We start from the raw sequence: 14,885 nt of genomic DNA, 5'->3' as shown, positions 1-14,885 counted from the left end.
GGAGCCTAGCATGGGTCTAGCCCAGGAAATGGGAGCTCCTCCGGCCAGAGCTAGCCCTGAAGCCCAGGCAGAGGCCAGGAGGCCGCTCAGGAGGAAGGTGAGCAAGCAGGGCAGGGAGGTCAGCACATGGAGCAGGCTGACCCCGGGGAAGTCGGGCCTTGCCTCACCCTCACTCCCGCAGGGATAGGACCAGCAGCACCTGGTAGGGGATGAGGAGTCCTGAGGCAAGAAGATGGATCTGGGGTCTCAGGTCTTGTTTGGAAGCCCCTCCCCGAGCACAGGGCATCACAAAGAGCTGAGAAGTGACAGATGCAGATGGCACCCAGAGCCAAGGGCCTGAGGGTCCCAGGAGGAGACAGGTGTGTGGGGAGCAACAATGGCACATGCAGGCACATAGAGACTGCTCCTGGTCTGGGATTTTGTCCATGGCCTTGGGACAGATAAAAGACAATAAGCTCAGGCATCCTCTGAGATTGGACCTAGAGCCAGGGCCTCCAGATCCAGCCATCCACGCTCCCCAGCCTCTGGGCTCACCAAGGTGTTTGGTGCTAAGATGCCCCCGGGCTCCTGACGCTGCCCATTTTAGTAGGAAGAGGAGTAGGGGGAGGAACAGAGGTGCCCACAGTGAAGGTAGACAATGACCAAGGCCAGCAGTGCACAAAGGAGGGTGTGGGTGACCCTGGACACCCTGTGACCAGGGAAAGCTGCACACTGCCCGGGAGACTTCCACAACCACCAGCAGCAGCATCCCCCAAATCAAGAGATCTTTCAACTCAAAGAAAAAGATCTTCCACTCGAGAAAGAAAAACCAGGAAATTCCGACCCAGAACGGAAAATGATGCGCCGAGCAGTGGCGACGGAAAGAAAAGGTATCAAGGAATCCGACGTCTGCCAAATGCCACACGGCTACCGGGCTCTTCCGCAAAAGCAAACACGGTGCCCTTTTGTTCCTGAGGTTTCAAAACAACATCAAGAATTTGTTTCTAAGTGGAGTGCAGGCTATCGCCATAGAAACCGCAGAGACTCTGTCTTGCTGGTGTGACGCACAACCTGTCCAGAACCTTCTGTTCAGAGCTTCTGAAAATTCCCGAGCCAGTACCTTCCAACTGCTTTTTTCATACCTGAACTTCAGGAACTTCCTGAGGCACCTTCTGGGGGCACCTGTAACTGCATTTCAAGGCTCTTACCGACGCTTCCCTACCCGTCCATGATGCTTCCGAAGGTTGACACCTTGATTTCAGCCTCATGGTCCTGGACCTACCATCTTCCATCGTTTTTGAAAAAGTAGAACCCAGCAATATTTCTTAAAAATGAAAAATGTCAATCCATTCCACTCCTATCACATCCTAGTCTAATACCAAAATAATCTATAAAAATCATATTCTCATGAGTCACGTAGCAATCAATTTTGAAAAACCAGTGACAACACAGATTAATTTTAAATCAAAGGAAACAGGATTTAACAAGTCAGATTGGAAACCTGACCATCATTTCAGTATCAAAAATGTTCTCTAATTGTCCAGTCCAATGAACAAACTATCCCAATAGCGTCTACACTGGAATCAATCACGAGATTATCATATGTACCAACAACCTAACTTCACGACATTGAAGGCAGCTGCCACTCTCCATCGGGCTTCAGATATGAGATTCAGGCACGTATGTAAGTTTTCTACAGGATGGCCAGCTCAACAAACGGCACCGCAGAATTATCATTTTAAGTGATACATTTCAGTAACCAAGTAGGTTATTAAATAAAACAGTAATTGTGTTAAATGTAGAAGAGAGTTTATTCATAGTGCTGAAAGTAACTATTCTGGAGTTAAGAGAAAGAACATGAGTAACACTCAGATTTGGCACATCTATACAGGAACATATTTGGCAGCTAACAGTTCGCCCAAATGTCTTACTAATCTGTGAAAATACTTCTTTCAAATCAATGGCTTCCTTTGTAAAGAAAGCAGAAAACAAGGCCTCCTGTAAATGGATATCGCTATGTGAACCACGCACACAGAATCAGGTAAAATCTCAGTAACTGGAGTCTTACTTTCTAACCTTTAATCCAGAGACAAATATCCCCAGCTTTTTAAAATTCCAGTAAAATACAGACCTAAAATGGCAATCCATTTTAATATGCAAAGGCTTATGCAAATTATATATGCAAATACTGGATCCTATCAATAGCCAACAAATCCCTCATGAAAAACTAGCCTCAGATTAGGTCCAGCACACAGAAAATTATCTAAGAACCACAAAAAGAAAAACCATACACACAAAAATGAAAAATTAAAAACTTGTGCCAGAGACGAGGACACACACACAAAAAAACACTTATCAAATAAAACTTAAATGCTGCAAGCATTTAAAAGAAAGTCTAAACTTATGAAATAATTCAATGTGCCCATGATGAAAATGCAGACTAAGAATGATGCAAATCAAACTGCAAGCCACAGTTTCCTTTAAGAGCTGACTGAGCCTAAGTCATACAAGGAAGTCAATCCTGAAAGCAGAGAGAGAGGGGTTGCTCTGGAACATCCTGCACCGGCGTGATATGGCTTGGACATCCGCCGCCTCCAAACCTCATGTTGAAACCAATTCCCTATGTTGGAGGTGGGGCCTGATAGGTCGTGTCTGGGTCATGGGCGTGGGTCCCTCAAGAATGGCTTGGTGCTGCCATTACAATAATGAGTGAGTTCTCATTCTGAGTTCACGCGAGATCTGGTGGTTTCAGAGTGTGTGGCGCCTTCCCTTCTCTCTCTTGCTCCCACTCTTGCCATGGGACACATGGGCTCCCCTTGACCTTCCACCATGATCCTAAGCTTTCTAAGGCTTCACAGGAAGCAGACGCCGGCACCATGCTCCCTATACAGTCTGCAGAACCGTGGGCCAAAATAAACCTCTTTTCTTTATACATTGCCCAGTCTCAGGTATTCCTTTACAGAAACACAAGAACGGACTAACATGCAATGCACTAACAGTGCCCCGTGCATTCCGCCTCCAGGTGCGCTCAGGCGGCCCCGCCCACCACTGCCCTGGCAGGAATAGGACAGGGCCTGCTATTCTAAGCAGCCACCAATGCCAGGGCCAATGGCAAAGTGCCCGTGGATGAGAAGCTTTGGAGATGGTTTCTGCAGATGTCACCAGTTGAACAAGGAAGGACTCCTTAAGGAAAGGACAGGCTTTGGGCTCTATGTAGAGGTCCTCAAAATGTGGCGCCCATAGCACTCCTCAAACAGTGAGACGGCCAGTCCTCCAGCACCTGCCCTCCTCCGCAGACCTCTGCCTTTGGCGCCAACACCGTGCAAAGCACCAGCACCATGGACACCTGCTCACCCCATAGACCTGTACCTTGAGTGAAGAAGCTGTGCAAAGCCTCAGTAATGTCACTACCTGCTCTTCCCATAGGTCTCTGCCTTTAGTGCCAACACTGTGCAAAGCACCAGCACCACTGCTACCTTCTCACCCCATAAGCCTCTGCCTTCAGTGCCAATATTGTGCAAACGGCCAGCACCTTCACTACCTGCTCACCAGGTCCATCACCTCACCTTAGCTGAAATAGAGAGCATGCATTCAACTGTGTCCTTGACAGCCCACTCTCCTGTGTCACCTGAGCCCTGTGTGCTGGAGCTCAGTGGAGAGCAGCCCCAGACGGGGGTCCAGAGCCTACAGCCCCACTCTCCGGGCCCTAGCACCAATGAAATTCATGGATCTTTCCACAGCCTCTGGCCTCCGAAGGCTACCAGGCCCATGGCCCTCTGTACTGAGGTGGGAAACCATCCAATGGCCTGAACAACCTCTCTAGGAAGCCTGCCGTGACAGTCCGGGGCCTAAGCAGGACCCCATGCCCAGGGTCACTCGATGTTAGCATCACTCTCTACTGGGAACGGGCTTAGCCAGCTTCTGCTCCTGGTCCACAGTAACAACGGTTTAGAAACAAAGGTCCCGGACACAGCAACTTGGAGCCTCAGCTCCAACAGGAGGCGTGCAGGGTCAGAAGAAGGGAAGAAGAAGGGAAGAAGAAGGGAAGAAGGCGACTTCCCCGAATCCTCACTCCATTAAGTCTGACAACACCAGAAGCGACACCCGGCCGCACGTCCTGAGTGGCAACAGCACTGAAATCCACAAGTGCAGCACCCTCCACTGAAGACTCTGTAGGCTCCCGAGATGCTCCCATTTAAATACTAACTGTAAGGCCAGCCTCTGCTGTGACTGCTGGTCATCCTGTTTCTGTGATCAGACAGGAAGATCTCTAGAGTCTAGACATCCAGTAACAAGGACTACTGAGCGCCGAGTACTCCTGTGCAAAACTACCCACTCCTGAATACATTTCTCCACGTAGTTCGCTGTCAACTCTGAAGAACAAGATTCATCAAGGTGCAGCTCCAGCCACTGTTCTTAGCATGAGTCCTGCGGGGCCCTCTAGAAAAAGAAAGTCCGGCCCCCGCCTTCAATGAGATGGCAATTCCAGGACGCCTGACCCAAGGCGGATGCTGGGGACGCAGAGGTTCATTCTGCCTGAAAAGAACATGTCCAGGCTAGAGAGGGGCGCAACGGGGAGGAATGGGGCCAGCCTGAGGCCCAGGTTTGCATTTCACCCTGGGTGCTGCATCGCGGCTGGATGCTCAGGTCTTGTGGAGGAGACATGGTAGCCTTGAGTCTGGGCATAGCTGTCGAAGCACAGCAAGGTGGAGAGGGGAGAAGACGGGCAGGTGCCAGAGCTGAAATGTATACAGAGCTGGGAGCCTCCTCGGCTCGCAAGGAGGAACACCCAAGGGCTGAGCAGAAGGGTGGGTATCTGTGCTTTAAGCAAACGCCTAGTGAAGTATTGAGAAGGGATGGGCTTAGACGCAGCACATCACAGATACAGGAGGGTGACAACACAACCAACATGGGAGGGTGCAGAATCATCAGTCAGAATGACTGGAATCTCCCGGACAGCTCAGCAGCAAGGCACCCTCTCAGGGTGACACAACACGTGCAGGGTGCCGTGTCCCCAGCTCCACAGGGGTGCACACGGCTCCATGGCATCACACCTCTCCTGGCCGGGAAACCCCACCGTGAGCACCAGCACCTTTTCTCACAGGTGCACAGACCCCTCAGCAACGCCTGACCCAGCCCAGCACCTGCTGCTCCGGCTGCTGCTGTCCGTTCTTCCAGCTGGTCAGGAACTGACGGCTCGGAGTGAAATCAGACCTCCCTCTTTACAAGGAGCGATCCTGCCTGATCCGTGAGATGCCCTATCTCGTGGGAACGGGGTGCAAAAAGCAAATTCAGGTGTTTCTGTTCACTGCTGATAGATGAAATCTACAAAGAGGAGCCCTTCCATTTTAAGCCAGAGTAACAAGTTCAAGTCACACCTGGGAGGACCGAGCGCCACTTCTTCACGACACGGCAACAGTGACATTCACCCAACAGGTTCAGGGCTGAAAGTCGTATCCAGCACCACCCCTCCTGCAGACTGGAAAATGCTAAATCTAGCAGGGAAAGCAGAATTGAAGTAAAGAAGTTTAGCATAATAGGCAAAGAAAGAAAAGGCTGAAATCTGTTCCATCCGATAAGAATCTGTAAACGCATCCATTGGCACTGGAGTCCGAGAATATTACGAACTTCTCTTTCAGTGAACATGCACTGAATGTCTATCCTAAGTAACTTCCCACGTGGCAGGAAGGAAACTCGGCCCACCCCACAGGACTTCTGCACAGGGTACCATGGCCGTGGCTAGGGGGCATCCTGGCCTGCGTACAACACGGGTACAGGTACAGATGCAGAATCTGAACCATCCTGGGACTACGCATTCCTGCCCCTCGTGGACACACCAGGAAGGGGACCCTTTCCCAGGCTGGACGCTGGACGCTAACAGGAAGAGTGTGTGTGTAGGATACCCACAGTGCGCCAGGCACAGACAGGAAACGCAGCGAGGACGGCAGCTTCGGTGGGAATCACAGCCCCCCACCCCGCCACTGCAAGGCAGGACACTGCAGATTCCCAGGGGCTGAAGAACTTATAATACCATGCTGTGACTTGGTGACTAACGGATAATTAAAATCCACGTGTCTGAGTCCAAGCTTATGTGCCCTCCACCGATGATGTGCCGTCTTTCAGCAGCGCATACATCATTCGGCATAGGACAAAAGCCTGCCCTGAGCCCCGGATTCCTTACTGATAAAACGGGAGGACAGAATGGATATCTCTTAGTTCCCTCCCACCTCAAAAATTCTATGATTCTATCTTGAGTCAAAAAAGAAAGAGAAAATACGTCGAGTGTTTGAATTTTCCTAGCAAACCAAAATGTCTGCCTGATGTTCGTTTCACGGTACCGAGTACGTACATCCCACATGTTATTTCTCAGTGGCGGGAAGAAAACCCCAGAGTATAATCTCTAGAGTCTTAACGCCTTTCACAGTCTAATAAATTCATTCTGGAAGGTCACAAAATGTAGCACTCTGTTCAAGCAAATATCAGCATGCATGCCATGCATAGATTATCAACGCTGAAAGAATCAGAATACAATAAAACGTATTTAGGAGACACTACTCTCCTCATAATTTAATCTTCCTCTGGTAACTCGGGAAGCACACGAGGACACCCAGGGCCGTACGAACAATCACCGTCGTGTCCACGCGTGCGGGAGCGCGGATTCGGAGTGGGCTCCGGTTGCTAAGATGCTGACTACATCACAAGGCATTCTGCATGTGACTGTCAACTACATCTGAATATTTCTCTGGAAGAACACTGCTGCATTTTTAGACTAAACAACAATTTATCATCAGGGTTTTCCAACTCATACTTTACTCCCAACGAAATAAACTCCTCAGAACTCAGTACAGGGTAAAGCCATGGAGGGTGTCTTGGCTCCAGGTGGAGCCCTTAAGGGCCCTCTGCGGGGCACACGGTGCCAGCTCTTCCGAAGCCTGCGATCAGCCTGCAGCTTGTGACCTCGGTCTCTGTTCTTCTGAGTTTCTGTCTCACCAGATTCCCACTCTGGTTTTGTTCTCTGGCTCATCTGGTTAAACACCCCAGGGAGCCCTGTGGGGCCTGGCACGGGCCACATGGCAGACAGCAGCACTCACTTTTTGGGGGCACCTGACTTCGGGACGGCCTGTCACCCCTGCACTTCAGAAGCAGTAAAGCAGTCTATGTGTGAACATTTATTAGATATTACGCAAGAGGAGGCCGGGGCTGCGGCGCGATGAAGGAACTGGGCCGAGTCCAGCCGAGTGAACCTGTCAGGATACTAAGGGGAGCTGGCCTGATGGTTTTTACCTTTACCCATTCTGCAAGCTCCTGTTTAACAGAGGGTCCCAATGCCACCGAGACCCCTCAGAATGAGCACATCCCACACCTCCAGGCCGTGGAGTGGCGTTTGCCATGAAATTGTTCCCAGCCGTGTGTGCTTTCCTTCCCCCAGCTAAACTGGATGCTATTTCCCGCCTACACTTCGAACTTCCCCTGAATGAACGCACTTCACTCATTTTCCCTCCTCCTTGGTCCACAACCTCTTTCTTTGAATCATTTTGAGCCTCCCACGGGACCCACAATGAAGCATGTGTGAGGACAAGAGCTCTTCCCAACCCAGGACTCGGCTTCAGAGGGAGCCTTGCCCATGGTGCGTCCGAGCCAGGACACCACCAGGCTTCAGAGGGAGCCTTGCCCGCCGTGCGTCCAAGCCAGGACACCGCTGAGTCCCCGAGAGACTCAGCATCGCGACTGGATTCGGCTGCAAAGTCAATGCGCGAAGGCACTGTGAGAGCTCCTCCTGCTCTACCTTGAGGAAACGCTTAGAAGAAGTACCATATAAAGGCTGTCCACGCCCAGCAGGCTTGGCTACACAGGGAAACACCTCTCCCAGCTCACCCCCTTTCCATTCTCCCTTCTGCTGGCCAGATTCACCCTCAATCCTATTTCAACGGGTGAACGCATCCTCCAGGCCAGGTGCAATGGCTCACGCCTGGAATCCCAGCACTCTGGGAGGATCGCTTGAGCCCAGGAGTTCAAGATCACCCTGGACAACATGGCAAAACCCCATGTCTACCAAAAAAAATACGAAAATTATCCAAGTGTGGTGGTCACCGCCTGTAGTCCTAGCTGCTCTGGAGGCTGAGGTGAAAGAATGGCACGAGCCCCGGAGGTGGAGGTTGCAGGGAGCTGAGATTGTGCCACTGCACTCCAGCCTGGGTGACAGAGCGAGACCTGTCTAAAACACACACACACACACACACACACTCTGTCTCTCACCCTCCCTAAGCTATTCTAATTGCTGTCTGTAGTTCTATTAGAAAGAAGGAAGGATGGTTGTGGAACCTCTGTGCAGCCGCACAACTACAGCCTGGCCTTCCTCACAGCCAGCGCACCAGCACGGACAGCCAGCCAGCCTCCAAGCACGAGCTCGGCAAATACCTTACGGCAAAAGCCTGAGTGTGGTTGGTGACGGTGGAAAGAAGATGGGCTCTAAGGACGGGGCTATTGGGCTGCAGGGCGGCAGTGAGGCAGCCAGCCAGGGGATGGGAACCAGGAGACACTCTGAAGGTAGATCCATTTCCTCCTTTAATTACCTTTCCTTCCCTTGACCATTTTTTTCTTCTTTAAACACTCTTTCTTTGATTCTTCAAATTGCATATAATACCAAGGCAACTGTTCCAACCACTCTTTTTATTCTCTTAAGTTGAGTCATATAATTTGCCATTATGTTGATCAAAAACAGTTGAACACAATCGTCCCTTGTGGGACTTCCCCCAATTCCAGGCCTTCCCCCAATACCGAAATCCAGGATGCTCAAGTCCCTGGTGTAAACACCTGCATGTAACCGAACCGCATCTCTCGTACACTGTACATCATCTCTAGATTACATATAATAATGCAATGCAAATGTTCTATAAATTCTGCTGTGTTGTTTAGGAAATAATAACAAAAAAAAAGGCCTGTATGTGTTCAGTACAGAAACAACCATCTATTTTTTTTTAATATTTTCGGGCTGTGGTTGGTTGAACCCAAAGATGCGGAATCCACGGATACAGAAGACCAACTGTACTTCTAACTTCCCACAACGTCATCTAAAACTTGAGGCTGTCCCATCTATTGAGTCGCAGTGAGTATCTAAAAAGTGAGGGTGGGTTCAACAGGACGGAATATGGATTTTACATGACAGATATTAGCATAACAAGAAATGGTGAAAAACTGAAGTAGTAAAATTAGTCTTGAATGGTATGCAGCTCAACGGTGGACTGTGCATTACGAGTACCTCAGAGTATCTGCCGTGGCCTGGGCACTAGGCAGCCCAGTCAGGCACTTCTCAGGATGGCATGAACTCTGAGAGGAAGTCTTCCAGAGACGTGCAGACTCTCTGCGTGCTTGTTATTCCTGAATCGCCTAAATGCTTTCTGAGCAGAATTCTATTTCGGCCCATACACTGAAGGTTTATATGTCTCCTTGCAAAGCAATATTCGTTTTTCCTTAGTGATGGTTTCTAAGCTCCCTGAGCTTCCTTGTGTTTGGGAATGTGGGAAATGTTGATTTTTATAAACTCCAATTAGATGCCCTTTCACCCCTCTTTCCTACTAAAAATATTAATTTTTTGTGAAGTCCAAAAGCGGACTTTCTGTTCATGTCACGTCCCTTTCTCAGTGGAAGATTTAAATCTAGTAACATATTCCCAATGACTGGCTTTTTTCAGAATTTTGCACTTCTACTATTTTAAGTCAATAATGAGAGCTGCTGCGACCAAGTCTTATATGGAGATAAAAGTAACGTGAATATCGGAACTTTCCAGAGGAATAGATGGCAACATTCAACTGAGAAAACATGTTCCATAAAAAAAAGGAGAGGAGTTTCTTTCAGTTAATCTAATAATGCAAATTATTTCCAGATCCAGAAACAGCATTCAAATCAATTCCTAGATGTCAAAGAAAATGTTCGGGTAAAATTATGGCACAACTGGGTTTTACTGGAATGGTCGCATAGACCTGAATTCTAATTTCAATTCTGCTCCCACAGGCAGGCTGGCCGCTGCTTATGAGAACTACCGTTATCTTTCGTTCCTCAATTTCTACATAGCTGCTCTACCTAACAGTGCTAACCAATCATCCCATCAGAGTTCTGAGAATTTAAAATAACCTAATGCTCAAAGAACTAAGTCATCTTTTTAGTAACAGGAAAGGCAGACATTTTCCAAAGTTGCGTGTATTTTTTCAGAAAAAGAAAGGAACGCCACAGATTTAAACGTTAAGATTCAGAATACCCAGTTTCTTTTCCAGGCTAGCCCTGTGAAAGACCTGGGCCAAATCCCACAAATCGCAGTGTTTTGAGAGTAGTTAAATCGATGGAACATGGTCTCTCTCCTTAAGGAATACCCACGAATTAGTAATTTGTTGCTACACTAGACTGTTAAAGGGGCTGTTGTAAGTGAAAAATTTGTGTTTTTAGGTAGAAAGATACTGTCCTTTGGGATTACGGAAAGTGACCCACATACACCTAACAAGGCTCTTGCATGTTTTATGCCTCTGTCGCACCATAAATTTCTGTCCTCTCTCAATAAGCTGAAATATCCTATTTATTCTATCACCAACTGTTCGTTACATTCAACTATGATATATGTCTTGTTACAGAATCAGCTGAGATCTATATTAACTTTCTCAAAAAGTTACATATAGAGAAAAATATACATAATGTCTTTAAGACATAAATAGCAGGCTCTAGGGCCAGGCACAGTGGCTCACACCTGTAATCCCAGCACTCTGGGAGGCCGAGGCGGGTGGATCACGAGGTCAGGAGATTGAGACCATCCTGGCTAACACGGTGAAACCCTGTCTTTACTAAAAAATACCAAAAATTAGCCGGGCAGGGCGGCAGGCGCCTGTAGTCCCAGCTACTTGGGAGGCTGAGGCAGGAGAATGGCGTGAACCCAGGAGGTGGAGTTTGTAGTGAGCCGAGATCGCACCACTGCACTCCAGCCTGGGGGACAGAGCGAGACTCAGTCTCAAAAAAAAAAAAAAAAAAAAAAAAAAAATCAGTCTCTAAAATTTAATGAGCCTGAAAAGAAAAAAGAGTATCTTCCAATTTATGATGGAAATCATTTGATCTTTCCAACTTCTTTATTTCTAAAAGCACTACTGGATTAGCTTTTTATGAATCATGTGACCACCATCATAATCAATGGGGTGAGTGAGGCCCAAGAGCTTTCCCAAATATTAAGAATATTTCTCTTCAAAGTGGAAAAAAAATAAAAAAACCCATAGTACTAGCCCAATATTTTATCCAGCATGTGCTCCAAAAAGTGCCGGAACATAACCAGTAAAATCTATATTTATAAAAATAAAAAAAGAATACCAAGAATTAAACTTAAAAGACGTCAACCAAGTGTCATGAGGGGGTCAACCCGGTTTCACATGACAAATTATTCAAAGAATCCAAACATGTTCACTGAATGGTCACTGCATTTTCAGAGAAGGCCATGTTCTCCTGTTTCTCCCACGGGGACCAATGACTAAGAAATGAGAAGTTCAAATTCGCATTACTGAAGACTCATTTACCTATGTAGACACTCACAACCTGGGCATGGATTCAGCACAGGTTTTGCCACAGGAGAAAAGACTTGCCTTCTACATATTTGTTGACTCAATATGCATTTCAGTGTAACAGACCCTCATATAACACACTGCATAAGACTGTAATAAACTCTGTCCAGGTTTGGCCAAATCTCTAACAAGGAAAAATGACACTGTCTTTTGTTTTGTTGTGAAATAATATAGCATAGCAGTCATCTTCTTCACCACAGAATATAAAGAGCCCTGCCGCGGGGTTTGATTTCTAATACTCTTGAAAGTCCAGGTAAAAAGCAACAGTCAGGAACAGCCTTGCAGAGAAGGGAAAAACATCTTTGGCTTTGTGGAGAAACATGCAAGTTCTATCACTGAAACACCACTTTCCACTTAAAACAATTACGCAAAGCAAAAAATAATAAAGAAAATATCAAAATGTTTAAAATTTATAGAAAGTAGGAGAATTATGAAAACAAAGTTAGCCAAGCATCTTTAAATATTTACATGGCTGCTATGTGGAAAGTAATCTGTTCCAATTAACTGTCTCTAAACCCACAGGGTTACTTGAATCCAAGGAGATTAATTATAACTGCACACCAATTTGAAGACAGTCTTCTACACAGCTAGAGGAAATTGAGAGAGAGAGAGAGGGAGAGAGAGAGAGTGTGTGTGTGTGTGCGCGCGCGCGCGCATCGTATGGTGAGAACTGGGTCCGAGGCAGAAAAGGGAGGGGAGGGAATTTGTCTCAGAAGGGATCCATGATGGTGTTCTTTGCTCAGAAATTAGGATTACAGATGCTCAGGTGAGACCATCAACCCTAGAGGTCAAAGGTGTGTGTATGCAAACACTGAAAGGGGCTGCAAGGGGCCCTGATGGGTGTCTGTATCTGCACTCAGCAGTGCGAGCTCCAGGTCCATACTGGGGATAGATTCCTGGGTGTGGAGTCACCTGGGCACAGGGACCCTGGGCAAGGGCACAAGGCCGCCTGGGCGTGGAGTCCTGAGGCCCAGTGTCACCTGAGCATAGGTCTAGCTGGGTAACGGGCTAATGAGCGAGGCTACCTGATTATACGTTTACCTGGGAGCAGGAACCCCCTGAGCCTGGGATCCCAGGACCTGGGCCACCTGGGTACACTTGCTCACCTGGTACAGGTTCGGGGGCGCCCTCCTCACCGCTGTCTTCGGCAGCCTCGTCCGCCAGGCCAGAGCCTGGGGAGTCAGCAGCGGCACAGGCGGAGCCGGGGCTGCTGGGCTGGGAAGCCGAGTCACCCTCACTGAGTGATCCGCAGCGGGCCCGCGCCGCACGGTCCCCGTCACTGTCCCTGTCGCGGCGCGCGCGGCGATGCACGCGCGAGTGCAGCACCATCTGATGATAGGTGCGGAAGATCTTGCCGCACTCGAAGCACTCGGAGGACTTGCCCTGGCCAGTGGTGGCTGCGGCCCTGCGGTTGGGGCGCGCGGCCGAGCGGGGATCGAGGTGGCCAGCGGGCGCTGGATCCCCAGGCCCAGTCGCGCGCTTACGCGGGGGCCCCTGCGCGGCCGGTGCGTCCTGCTCGCGCTTGCGCTTCTCCTGGCTCACCAGGACGTACTCGCGCCTGTCCTTGTCGAAGGCCACGTCCCCGGCCAACGCCTCGTCCCAGGCCCCATACTTGAGGTACTCGGCCGGCTCGGCCACCTTGCCCCGCGTGGCCAGCTGCCAGGCCTGGTAGCTGTTGACCGGGTCCAGCTCGGCCACCCGCCGTCCGGCCTGTGCGCCTGGGCACGCGTCGCCGGCCGCAGACGGCCTCAGGTTCAGGCACTGGAGGAAGAACTGCTTGGTGTCCGGGGGCCCCTCCGCCCCCTCCTCGGCCGGGGCGCGCGTGCGGCTGGCCTCGACCCGGCGGTGGATGGCGTTGTGGGCGTTCAAGCTGTCCAGGTTTGTAAACAGGTTCCCGCACTTGGCGCAGACCTCGTAGAGGCTCAGGCCGGCGACGATCACCTCCTCCTGGACCACGTTGTTGATGGTGGCGATGGGGTCCAGCTCACTCTTGGGCCTGTTCCTGCTGCCTGTCTTGGGGCCGTGCGCCTTCATGTGGTTCTTGAGGAACCAGGGCTCCTTGAACCTACGGCCGCAGATGTGGCAGCCGTGGTCAAAGGAGCCCCGGTGCTTCTTCATGTGCGCCTTCAGGAACCAGGTCTGGCTGAAGGCCTGGCCGCACACCTCGCACGGGAACTCCCCGGGGCTCAGCTCGGGCTTGCCGTTCTCCACGCAGGCCCCGCCGCCGCCGGGCCCCTGCGCGGTGATGTGGTCCCTCTCGATGTGGCTCAGCAGCGACTCCTCCCGCAGCGTCGCGTAGCTGCACAGCCTGCACTTGAACGGCTTGTGCGCTTGGTGCACGTGCAGCTCCAGGTCCTTCTTACGCTCGAACTGGCTCTTGCAGAAGGAGCACTGGGCTGCGGCCTTCGCCTCCCCGGGGGCGCATGCGGACCCCTCCGCCCCCTTCTTGCTGCTCCGCAGCAGGACCCTGCCGCTGTCGGCATGCGAGGCCCCGTTCAGAACCCTGGCGCCGTCGGCCTGTGAGGCCCCGTTCAGCAGCCGGTTGCAGGCCGAGGCACTCTTGGTGGGGCTGGCGCAGGCGTCCAGGCCCTCGGAGGCGCGCATCTCGCCCAGCGGCGCCTCACCCGCCTCTGGCTCGTGTCCCTGAATCAGAGTCCCCGTGCGGTGGCTCCGGATGTGAATCTTCAGGTTGCCCTTCTGGGAAGCCCGGTGGTCGCAGTAGGGACACTTGTAGGGCTTCTCGCCCGTGTGCTTGCGCATGTGCTGCGAAAGCGAGCTCTGGAAGGGGAAGCTCTTGCCGCAGATGCAGCAAGTGTGGCACGTAGCCTTGTCCCCATCCACCTCGTGGCCCCGGCCGGCCCTGGTGGGGCTGGGGCCTCGCCTCAGCTCCATCTCGGCCTCTCTGTTGCGATCCATCCGAAGGACGGGCGCGGCCGGTGGTGGTGGCACAGCTTTCTCTCGCGCAGGCTGCAGGGACCGTCCTATCTCTCCATGGTCAGAAGAGCCAAAAGACGGGCCAGCTCCCAGGAGGTGCACCTTCTACATCGGGGGCGCGGCAGCTGGCAGCCAGCACCTAAAACAGAGAGGGAACATCATCAGCAAAGCTCCTGGCGAAGAGGGCACCGGCATGGCTGCGGGAACCCCCACACGCTCCCCAAAACATACCCATCCAACGCACACTAAGAAAAGGGGCACCAACACCACTTCAAACAGAGGCAAGAGTAGCCGCTTTCTTTATTAAAAATCAGCATGTTAATTATCAATAACGAATTGTGTTAAATCATTAACACAAATAATTGTTAATGATTGTGCACC

The 14,885-nt window shown here is 50.7% G+C and overlaps 1 protein-coding gene across 1 annotated transcript in view; it reads right to left on the bottom strand.

Moving 5' to 3' along the window:
- ZNF516 (zinc finger protein 516) overlaps positions 1–14,548 on the bottom strand; it is an 85,245-nt gene extending 70,697 nt beyond the window's left edge. The window contains exon 1 of the mRNA XM_050767597.1: positions 12,677–14,548. Coding sequence (XP_050623554.1) covers positions 12,677–14,486 — 1,810 coding nt within the window. The 5' untranslated portion in view covers positions 14,487–14,548. The remainder of the gene's footprint in view (positions 1–12,676) is intronic.
- Positions 14,549–14,885: the final 337 nt, after the last annotated feature.

This window comes from Macaca thibetana, chromosome 18 (assembly GCF_024542745.1).
Source record: "Macaca thibetana thibetana isolate TM-01 chromosome 18, ASM2454274v1, whole genome shotgun sequence".
Lineage (NCBI taxonomy): Eukaryota > Metazoa > Chordata > Mammalia > Primates > Cercopithecidae > Macaca > Macaca thibetana.
The sequence above is the reverse complement of the archived record's forward strand: the minus strand, read 5'-3'. Positions and strand labels throughout refer to the sequence as shown.